Source organism: Anneissia japonica, unplaced genomic scaffold, assembly GCF_011630105.1.
Source record: "Anneissia japonica isolate Jap-2015-1 unplaced genomic scaffold, ASM1163010v1 scaffold6788_len1366326_cov149, whole genome shotgun sequence".
NCBI classification, from domain to species: Eukaryota; Metazoa; Echinodermata; class Crinoidea; order Comatulida; family Comatulidae; genus Anneissia; species Anneissia japonica.
Genome location: NW_022692324.1, coordinates 1,081,142 through 1,093,037, shown reverse-complemented (window position 1 = coordinate 1,093,037; position 11,896 = coordinate 1,081,142). Strand labels below are relative to the sequence as shown.

General features: G+C 36.7%; 1 protein-coding gene across 3 annotated transcripts in view; it reads right to left on the bottom strand.

Annotated features, from left to right (window-relative positions):
* LOC117100233 (translation factor Guf1, mitochondrial-like) overlaps positions 1-8,683 on the bottom strand; it is an 18,219-nt gene extending 9,536 nt beyond the window's left edge. Inside the window, exons 1-8 of one of the 3 annotated variants that reach the window (XM_033239833.1) lie at positions 8,432-8,683; positions 7,243-7,360; positions 6,203-6,351; positions 4,974-5,132; positions 4,377-4,525; positions 3,295-3,498; positions 2,360-2,489; positions 471-580 (exon numbers count right to left, since the gene is read on the bottom strand). In XM_033239833.1, the coding sequence (XP_033095724.1) occupies positions 471-580; positions 2,360-2,489; positions 3,295-3,498; positions 4,377-4,525; positions 4,974-5,132; positions 6,203-6,351; positions 7,243-7,360; positions 8,432-8,668 (1,256 nt within the window). In that variant the 5' untranslated portion in view covers positions 8,669-8,683. Of the gene's footprint in view, positions 1-470; positions 581-2,359; positions 2,490-3,294; positions 3,499-4,376; positions 4,526-4,973; positions 5,133-6,202; positions 6,352-7,242; positions 7,361-8,240 lie in introns of all 3 variants that reach the window. The other 2 variants (XM_033239832.1, XM_033239834.1) reach the window with 2 other exon arrangements.
* Between the last annotated feature and the right edge of the window lie 3,213 nt (positions 8,684-11,896).

Genomic DNA, 11,896 nt, shown 5'->3' with positions numbered 1-11,896 from the left:
AACAGAGTACAGTAGGCCTAAGCTAAGGCCCTAGGCCTAGGCTACACTTGAATTGCGCTGTGATTGCAAAAAATAGAATGGCTACAAACTGTTACAGAGAGCTAAATGTATGCGTACACATATTCGTTCGCGTGCAAAACCGCCCTAATGTTTAGGATCATCACACAATAACACTTTTTACGGTAATTAAAATATAACAACATATTATGTAGCAGTTTCACATTTACAGTGAAATTAAGGTGCATTTATTTGAGTATATATGTATCCATTTTACTAAAAAAAAAAAATAAATGTCTCCCTCGGTTAAACAGCCCTTCAAAAACCTTTCCTAACAATAAATACACCAAAGTGTTTATTTGAATACATACGCTATTATGTTCATCACAGCTGCAGTAGTATCAATATGAGAAGTTTGTACATAAGCTTTCTAATATAAAGAAGTTTGATGAACATTCTTGATGAGTACTTACCTACTGTCTGAGCTAACAGAGACGCTGCTATCATTCAATGTCAAACGATCTATTGCACTTCTAAGAGACAGATACTCTGATTGGTCAATTGGATACATTCCTGCAAATACCTGCAAGAAACAAATTGTAGATTTTTTTTTTTATATATTATTATTATTATTTATTTGTTATTGAAAATAATTAACTTATGCAACACCGACTATGTTAATCTAATTATCCATGGATAATAATAGATAAGCCCATCCTGTAAATGCAAAATAAGCATCAACATTTTGGGCTAAAATAAAGTTTATAGCTAACCTTAGATATTAGGTTTGCATATTAAATTATTAGACATTTATATGCAATATAGTTAATTGAGAGCAGTGGGCAGCTTTAGTTCATAATAATAATTATTATAATAATAATGCATTTATAATGAGCCATCCACATAATTCATAACCCTATAAGGCTAAATTCAGACTAGTTTGAGCGTATTTATAACCAGAGCCTTGCAGACGTTCCTATGCATGATACATGATTTATATATATATATATATATGTTGGGTCAAATTTGTGTGGAGGTTGAAAAATACAGGGTGAGTCTTTATGGCCCAAAATAGTGATTTTAGTGTAATTCGACAGGCAAATTACAGCAATATTTTTAGCAAATTTCTTTGAAAAAATTTCGTAGGCATAGGGCCTAGGCCTAGCTAGGTATACAGTAATTTGGAACGATATCAGGAGTGGGGGTGGTGGCAGTGGCCTGCTAGTACTACAATTTATTTGAAGCTATCTTGGGTCCGATCGTCCACACCAGTTGGGCCCAATCGTCTGTCACCCGAAGTTTTCATTACGATGATCAAGAACGTATACTATCTAGGCCCTAGGCTAGGCTTAGATTGCTGCCGTCACTCTGCTATGTATACTACTACCGCATAACAAAGAAAGCGACCCACCCATTCTTAAATTTTACACACATTATTAAAATGTAGACGATAACACGATATCACTGACTGAACGATCTACCACACTCGCATCGCAGTAACTACTGTACTGAACTAGGCCTAGCTTAGGCCTAATGTTTTTGTGGAAAGTTAGATAGTCATTATGTACCCGACAGTCGGCTGCCTTTATATCTTCACTTGTCTTCAATTTGCATTCTAAGGGTACATTGCTGCATAGCCAACTGTCATGATATTGTACCTTCATATGACTACTCACACAACAGAAAAAAACGTTGCATGGAGTTAGTGAAAAATGAAGATCTAAATGAAAAAACGATGTATTTCAGCAAGTATTAAAACCTTTTTGTTTATTTTAGGCCTTCTTCAAAATACCTATGCCACAGTTTGCCGTAAAACCAAAATAGTTTCATCCATGCCGACTTGCCGATAGGTTAGCGTGAGCCCTGACTGAACTCTGCAGAAACTTCACATCGAACTTCGCATCGCGAGGTAAAACAAAATGTCGGAAAACTTTTCTTTGACGCATGCGCATTTGCATAAATGTCTACACTCACATGCACACACATACTACACACAATAAAAAACAAAGGAAATGTGAAGAGTGATCAGATTACCATAGTTCCTATTGCATTACATGCATAAGAACTAATAATTAGTTTGTGGAAAAAGGTTTAGCACTCACTACAGGATTTGAACCCAGGAACATGGGACTGCTACAGCTCCACTCCTCTACAAAATGTCTATAAAATACAGTAGAATCCCTCCTTTGGGACACCCCTATTAATGGTATTTAAGGGGACAGTTTTTCAGTCATAAAACAAGGGAAAGCATATCTTTAAACACTAAGGCCAACCCCTATTCAGGGGACCACATATTAAGGGGGAACCTTTTTGGTCCTAAAGGTGTCCCCTTTAATAGAGGTTCTACTGTAGTTGGTCTTACCATAGGCTTAGCTGCTTTGAAGCCAGGCATAGGCTCTGTAGGTTTTCCTTGGTGGTGGAAAGTGTCACCAATGTGGGCTTCCTTTATGTTGTACATTCCAGCTATAAAGTAGCCTACTTGACCAGAATGTCTGAAATAATAATGTTAATGTTAACATCTTGACTGTGAAGCCTTTTTTGCTATTTTTTTTTTCTCAGCCAAGGTATAAAGGAAGGCACCATAATAAAAATAATTCCCATCAACTGTACTGTCACACAAAAAAAAACATACAATATTTATTTCTATATCATTACTTCCGGGTCCTTCCCTGATCTGCCAGGGCGAGGGTTTGTGTGCTAGTGACCACTGCCCAGCAAATTTACTTGCAATTTTGGACAGGTGTGGACATGAACTCAATGTCTTTGATGTACTGGGAACCCTGTCGTATATGACCTTGTGGCCCTCGCAGTAAATGAGTTAACAAATACCAAGCATATCATTTCCAAATCGAATGTATGTGACCCAAGATCATAAAAAGGCTGTAAACTCGTCCTCGATGGCATAGAACACATCATTTACTTTAAAATGACAGTTAAATGAACTCATCGGGTGTCTGGAAGCAATTATGACTGTTTGAATAATTATCATCTTATCAACTTTCTTAAATCAAGTTTTTAAAATAAATGCTTTTATTTTTGGCAGGTTTCTATTCATTTTTCACTAGCTCCCATCCGAAAATGGCTAAATTTTACCTTTTACAGTTGGAATTTTAAACTTAAACTTCAGGAATAGTAAGATTAATAGTTATACTTTATTTTTTACACAAAAACCCAATTCACAGAAAATTCACATTCTATTCTGGCTATGGAGGCTTGTTTCTCAATACAGCGCGGTGCGATTTTACAGCCCTTTTATGAGCTTGGATCATATCTTAGCGTGTTGGTAAATCTATTTACAGCTTTTGAGTTGGTATCCTATCAGGATGCATGATTCCGACCTCACTGACATCATACGACTTTCCCGAGTATACAGACGTAATTTTATCACCCTTGCTGATGTGACCATCAATCACTGCCATGTTTACTATTGCTCCCCTATACTGATCATACGTAGAGTCAAATAACAAGGCTTTAAGCGGTTTTTCTGGACAACTTGTTGGCCTGTGAAACATAAAATTTACGATAAATTACGTAAATAACATGTAAATCATGAAGCAAATAATTTAGAAAAAATATATTGTCTGATGACCATTAGGATATGAACCAAAACCTTTTGATTACTGTTTAGATGCTCCACCAATTATGCCATGAGATTCCAATGCTAAGGAAGGTCAGTAGGTAGTGAATAATCTTTGACTTGCAGCTCTCATAGGCTGAACTGCTCACTCATTTGAAGTCAGTCTCCGAAGTAAAAAAATTTGTTGATATGTTGATTTTTCTAAGACAGAAAAAATTAGTTTGAAAAAAACTGAGCAACGGTGAATGAGATACAGATTTTTGAATATTTTTAAAAACTGGGGGTTCCCTAGTTTTTTGTCAAACAACTTCTTCCTGTCTTACAAAGATCAGTTCTACAACATATCAAAAATTGTTTGCCTCCGGAGTCTGACTTTAACAACTTTCTCTTCCCAAAGGGTCATGTCATGTCCAATCAGCTACCGAGAGGGGTACTTTCGTCTGTCCACGACAGGAGCCGGATGGACCAGTACACCGGGGCCCTCTACACCTTCTTGTAGGAATTACTGGGTTCTTTAAAGTGCACAAAAGCCACTTTTCCATCCAAGAAGACTCAGCAACCGAAGCCCGGAGCACTTGCACTAACAAGATTAAGGCTGCGGGAAGCGGTGCCCCTGTCGTACTGCTTGACTTCCCATCTCGCACAAACCTTCAGTACTCAATCAAAATAGTGGAATCAACACTTGTTAACTCCTGCGATCTGAAAAAAACCCTGTGTTTCGAAGCTGCTCTATCATAGACTAATAATTACAATAAATATACAAATACAAAAAAGAGTTATTTAAATATGTTATTTAACTTACGGTGGTACCTTAAGGATAACTGCTTCCAAGACATCGTGAATCCCAATCCCATTTTTGGCGGATATTCTGAGACAGTCTTCATTTTGAAGGTCGAACAGGTTCTCAAGTTGGGTGGCTACAGAATCGGGGTCTGCATTTTTTAAATCTATCTTTAAAACGTAAACGAAAAAAAAAAGGAAAAAATAAAACACAATAGGAAACATTAAAATGTCTTATGGATGCATGTTAACATTAGAATAAGCCTGCAAATCATCTTTTTTTATTCTGTTTGTGAAATACATTTCAAAATTGGTTATTAATAAAAATTTTTGCAAGTATTTGGGAACGGCCTGAGCATTCAGTACGATAACAAGTCAGGTAGGGCAAACGTCATTCGTGTTATTTCTCCTGACGAAAACACGCCATTGGAATAACATTAATGAATACATTCTTTTCACTTCTCTCAAAAATGCTGTACATTTCGTTTTATTATAGGTACTGTAAGCAGCTCACATTTGAAGATTTTTTACACACACCACCTTTAAGAATATTAAAATAAAAATAATTTAAGAAGCAACCTGCAAATTAATAATAAGTCTGCTAAAAAAAATCACCAACTTTATTCATAACAGGAATGATTGCTAATTCAGACTCAAATGCTAAATAGAAGTTGGCAACTGTTTGGGCCTGGACACCTTGGTTTGCATCAACCAATAACAGCACACCTTGGCACGCAGCGAGGGACCTTGAAACTTCATAACTGAAATCAACATGACCCTGAAAGAAATGTTATACGGAAAGAATATAAAATCATTATTCATTCAAACTATAAGAAATGTATTCAATATTTTTCAGTTATTCAAATACTGTAGATCTTAAACTAACTCAAATTAAATTAATTTAAAAGAAAATTAAAGTACCATAGTATTGGAATCCATAACGGAACTTGCCTGTCCATAAAATTTTCTTTGAAAAAAAAAACTGTTGTATGCCTGTATATAATCATGAGGTGCCTATATATGGTCATGATGTGATGTCATCATGACCATATTTAAGCATGTCACATGTCAAATACAAAATTTTAATAGTCGGACTTCAGTTTTCCATTTAGCCATTTTATACCTGAAAATATTATGTAAGGTCCAACAACAAACAAAGAGTCTCATGGTTGGAAAATCACAAATTGAGCATATTTCGGTAGAAGACCTGGAGATGTCAGCATTTGAAGTTTAGGGGAATGGGAACCAGGTTTAGAGAAAATCTACCTCAAAGATGAACTACAGTAAACTAGGGTTACAAATAATAAGACCAGAAGTAGAGAATATGCAAGAACGCCAACTGGCTACCTGCTGACCATCGCCAACCTGCGAGTGTGTGTTATAATGCAGCCCGCGAGAACAAGTCGAAAATAATATTTTTCCGTTAGGCTTGGGCCTAGATTTTTAACCTTTTTAATAATTTTGCATTCTGTTTTGCCGACCAGGCCTATATACTGCCCCACAATCAATCTTCCGGCTTATTATTTTTTTTTTTTAAATCTAACTTAGGAGGTGGACACCACACCCTTCCCCAGCGCTCGGATGGCGCTCAATGGCCTTTGAAATTTATTCAATGAACAATTTTGGTCCCTATTCCAATATAGTTGAAAGCTCTGAATTTATTGTGTAAAAAAATCACATAGAAGTTAACTAACATAAAATAAGTAGTAAATTATTCAAAAAATTAAAATCAAATTTTGGTAAAAAAACTATTTTGGTGGATATCTCAATGTGACGTCAACGTCATTTCGTGGCAAGAATTCACATGAATGATCCACAATGACCAGAGTAACTTGCAACATCACTTACTGGTGTGTCTATGAGGTTGAGCAGGTATTTTGTTCCTTTGTATGTGTAAAATAAAGATGCTGTCTGCGCCTTGACTGTAATACCTCGTTCCCGTTCAACTTGTAGTGTATCAAGAACTTGTTGATTGTCACCTTTCTTAGAAATCACACCTTGAAAATCAGAAGTAAAAAAAGAAAAATCTTTCATATCGATTTACAAATACAGCAGGGTTCAAAAATGCCGAACAGCGCCGACAGCAATTGCTGTAGAAAGGGCCTTCCACTTCTGTTGTAAATCCCAGGCTCTACAGCAAGCTTTTTGCTGTCGAGTTACCTGATCCAGGCCTAGAAATGGTTATACAATTACATTTCTAAAATAGGCCTACAGTATTCTTGAAACAATTTACTAAGCTTGTTGCTGGGATAGAAGATTTGCTGATGGAGAATTTTCAAGAAATTCAAACCCTGTACATAATACAGTTACTTTATATAAATATTTTTCTATATTATATTTATTTAATTTTTTTTTCTATTCTCTTACAAACCATTCAATAGAAATTTATATTTTCAAACTTTGGCTAAATCTTCGACTTATAGAGCCCATTCATGCTTTATAAGCTAAGTCTCATAGAGAATTAGGACACAGGTAGGCACAGTGCGTCGCGAAGGCCACATGCAGTCCAACTACAATTTTGTTCAGCAAGTGATAATGTGTGCAGTCCGCCTACTATCTTTGGCAAAAAAAACAAAAAACAATTAAGTTTACGACCTGGTACAGATCATCAATAAAAAAAAGTATACAGTGGTATACAAGCAGTGTACGTTCGGAGTCAGGTGTAGCTCTTTGTATTGAATCAAAAATTCTCTTTGGCACACCAACCCATTTTTCAGTTGTTTTCGTCATAAGAAAAAAATCCCGCTATCATCACAGAAATTGAACCAAGGACCTGGGAATGGAAGGTGACACTGACCGTTAAGTGTGTCATTAAAAACAATCGGGCACATGTGCCTCGTCACGTTTTCCATGGAATCGTATCGGCGTATCGGATCGTATCAATTTACCTGCGACTTCTAATAGTCTATCCGCCAACGTGCTCTTGCCGTGGTCCACGTGGGCGATGATACTAAAATTTCGAATATTTTCAACAGGAAATGCTCCCATATCAATCTCACCATCATTCTGTGAAAAAAATAACAATTTAAAATCAAGTTTATGTAAATTTATATTAAAAAACACATTAAATATCTGACAGACATTTGGTTCCTCTTTCAAGAAACACCATTAAAATTTGGGTAGAATATTTAATTAGAGTTTTATAATATATATGCCTACAAAAATCCCCCGAACCACTGTGCAAAAATAAATTTTCGCCACTCTTATTAATCATTTAAGTAAGAAAGTTAAAAATAAATATGCTCATGAATATGCTCATACATATAAAAGTTTCCCAGGTAAATAGAGCGGATGGGTCCACAGACATCCCTGTGAATCACTTAATATTAATTATGAAATCTATACCATTACATAGACATCAATCATCATTGTAAGTAGAAAGTTTAAACTGTTTCTCAACTTCTTATGTGTACTATTTTTTTTTTAAACTCATGAAACCACTGAGAGATACAAAAGCCTAGTGAGGCTAATTATTTCTGAAAAAAGAACTGCACTGAAATCGGTCTACCAGCCACTCAACCCCTTGGATTCGCATTAATTTCTTCAAGCAATATTGAGAGTGAATCATCTCCATCCAAGTTTATATTATAGTTAGATTTCTGGCTTCTCAGCGTTCGCCATACAGTAAGCATTTAAATTGCGTTGATTGCATCAAAAATTAGCTCAAATTTGGGTGAAAATCGAAAAATAGTTGCGTACATTTGTGTAGAGGTCAGGACCACATTCATAGTTCCTACACTTATCAACTAAAATGCCTATAATTAATTGTATACATTAAATAACTACTAGCCTAGGCCTAGCAGTAGGCCAGGCTTCTATCTATAGGCCTAAGCCATATATAAAAATTCAAAAAAAAAAAAACTTAAAGAATTTACTCTGATATTACCCTAGTACTTTGTGACTGCAATGTGCTACAAGTAAAATAAGGCTTTGCAAATTGGTAAGATATGGTACGGCGTAAACTCTGCACGCCATGATTCCTAGGCCAACGATTCGCTGACTGACAGCAGTACTTTAATTGAGACGACGGGAAATGAGCGTATTTCGTAGGCGACAATTTTTTGGCATATTTCGTACTTCCGAAAACAGTCCTTGGTAGCAACTCAAGCTTGAGACTTTTTGCAAAATATAGGTATGTTGCCATTCTACACACAGTCTGTCTATTTTACCATCCTTTGAAGTATAAAAGATACATTTTATATATAATTTCAGCGTTGTTGTTCTCTCCCCTCTCTCGTTGATGCGCCGCGGTGATGGCCCGCATGCAAAATTATCGAAGTTCTGACCATCGTTGGCGGCAGCAGACAAAGTCATAATTGGTCATAAGGTGAAAGTGGGGGCGCATCGCTCCATCGTACATTCTAGGCCTAAAACTATACTAGTTTATTTCTTTTATTCGACGGTTTATTCACTGCAATGAACGTCAATAGACGAAATGAGGGGTAAGGAAACCAGATTTTATTTCTGCATATTAAAGGTCTGCATCTAGGCCTATTCAAAGTTTGTTAGCCTAGACCAGGGCCAGGCCTAGTAACTAGGCCTAGGCCCTACCTAATTACTAGAATACTAGCCTACTAGGCCCTAGGCCTAGGCTATAGGCTAGGCTAGCCAAATAAACACACTCTTTTATGTAAACCTCCTCGTTCAGGCTTGCAACCCTTTTTCGGCTTGCAGGTCGGTAATTAATCATTGCTTAGCCTAGCCTAGGCCTAGCCATGTTGCCAGATTATTCATACTTGCTTGATACATGTTTGATGTTTTTGGGTGGTAAGCATAGCTTTTAACTCGTCCAAAACTTCTGGACAATCCATCATTTGATGTATGTATGCCTAGGTCTAATCGTTCATTCTTATTTCATTGATTGCACATATAGATAGGTCTACTATGCCAATATGTGCAATCAATAAAATAAGAATGAACGATTAGGCATTATTAGGCCTAGCTAGGCCAAAGCAGCTTATAAATGGTATGCTAACTAGGCCTATTTTTTTCTCTTTCAGGGGTGTTTCTACATTAACAAGTGTTGGTAAAACATTACTGCTTTTTACTGTAATGATGCTTACTTTACCGATAGCCATGTATTTTATATCCAAGAATATGATATTTGAAGGTAAGTTAAAGAACAGGCCAACTGATACAAATAATTTAGTCATCCAAAAACAAAATTTTGGAAACTTATCCTCAACATTTTATTATTTTACAGGTATATTTTTAATGAACAACAGAAATAGCAGCTTTTACAGTGCGGTAGTAGCAGTTATCTTCGTGCATGTTATCCTGGCTGGCTTCATCTATATATCTTATGTTGAAACAAGTAGTGACTCTGAAAAACAGGACTAACAAATTCCTGTTGTGCAGTGGCAGAACTAGAAATTCCCTGACAGTGACAGAGGAGTCCAAGTTCCCTGACGAGATGTTCAAGATTCTCTGTTAGGGGTCCAAAACCATCCAGGCCCCACCATGGAAGGACCAGATTTTAAGAATGCACCCCTAGATGCCAGGAAATGGTAGTCGCAGGCTGTCAGAATTGTCTTTCAAAGCAGCTTTCCAGGACAAAATAAATGGTCTCTTCCCTAATAGGCAAGTCCTAGTCCTGTCTTTTAGACAGGCTCCTCCTCGCGCTGCCAATGCTTTTGTGGCGTACACTGAATTGCATGATGGAATCACAGTCATAATACTAATAGAAATCTCAGCTGATATCAGCCATTGGAATTAAATTTGAGTGTTCCGCTGTGACTCATTCATGACATCAAGGCCCTTTACAAGAATATTGGATCTCAGGGAACTACTACTGTACGACTACCCCTGTTTAGTATGAAATTGGCTGGTTGAAATAAGGCTGTTAAGGCCTGTTGTTTTGCAAAAGCCTATTTTTTCAAAGCCCCATCATTGTGGAATTTGTAATTATGTATAGTTGTGAATCATAAAAAAAATCATGCGTTGTGCTTATTGTCAAGTATGTGCGTGGTACACACTGACATAAACAGAAAATCTGCCCCAGCACATTCCTGAACCTCTACCAAGGTGAATCAACAGCAGGGGCAGATCCAGAATTTTTTTAATGAAGGGGGGGCACCAATTTTACATACCGTAGGCCTATATGTAAATACAGTATAATTAAACAAAAAGAAAGAAAGAAGGCAGTAGCAAAACTGGGGGAATGTGCCCTAAATCCCTAAATCCGCCTCTGAAAAAGACACATGAACAATTGCTCAGAAATGACGTCCGATATACCGTAAATGCTTGATACAGTATTAATAAATAAGCGCCGCTCTTGAATAAGGGCCATTGTGATTTTTTCTTTCATTTGCACTTTGAGAAATGGTTTTAAATACAATGTGTACAGTGTTAAAATGAATAAGTAACACAATGAAGACACAATCATATCATTTCTTTTTAAACGTTTATTTACGATAACGTAGGACCTATGATAGGCCTATCGAACTTCAGGACTACGTGAAATAGGTTACATGGGAACGGGCATGGAAAGTGCCACGCCAATATTTTTTTTATAAGAACCGCTCTTGGATAAGCGCCGCACTGAAGCCTCCAACAAAGCAAATAGAGTATTTACGGTCTGACGCAAAGATTATGTGAATGAACACTTTGCTTTTTAACAGTACTGTAATGTAAATGTAAACATTGAACAATAAGCATTTATAATTTGGCACAGGTGATACTGTATAATTAGATAAACCAGAAAGTAAGGTGGTACATTAAAAATATGAGAATAAAATTTGAGTGTGTTTATATACGTTTGTGATTGTAAAGCATTTAAAGGTAGACTACCAGACCACCGAAATAATGAAAGAAAAACTTCAAAAAAAAAAAATAATGTAAAAATTTGAGTTTCTCATTTTAACCACATTTTATTATAACGATGTCAATGATTTACAAATATTTACTACAAAGATCAATCAACTTGCTGGCAGAGGTTCAAGAGTACACAAAAGCAATTGAAATGCTATTACTGTACAGGACTATTATTCTAGTGTGTTTAATAATTAGCAAGGAAATTTTTGTGGAAGCAGTTGCCACAATGGTTGTGGCCCTGACCATATATTTCCTCTATGCTCAAACTCTATATATTGAGATCGGGGGCTTGAAACCTTCGCTGTGCATGTCGCTTTTGTCCTTGGACAAGGCAGTTTATCTACGTTTGTCTCTCTCCACCCAGCAGTACAGTATAAGTTGGTACCTGGTGAGGGGCGGATCCAGAGTTTTTCAAACTGGGGGTGGGGGGAACAACATTTTCAGAATAGACAAGCACATCAATACATAATCTTGATATGCATTGAAATTTTAAAATTTAGTGGCAAAAGGGAAATGGGGCTAGTGGAGCGAATAGAGTCTCACTTGGCTGGGGGCCAGGCGGCCCCGGTGGGGGCCAGCGGGCGAAGTCCCTTGGAAACAACGGATATTTGATGAATTATGGCGAATTTTTATTACTTATTTGGTAGGCATCTATCTATAATATGTACGGAAGCACCTAAGTGCCATTCGACTTGACGACTTGTCAAGATAATTTATGTTGTCAAGTCG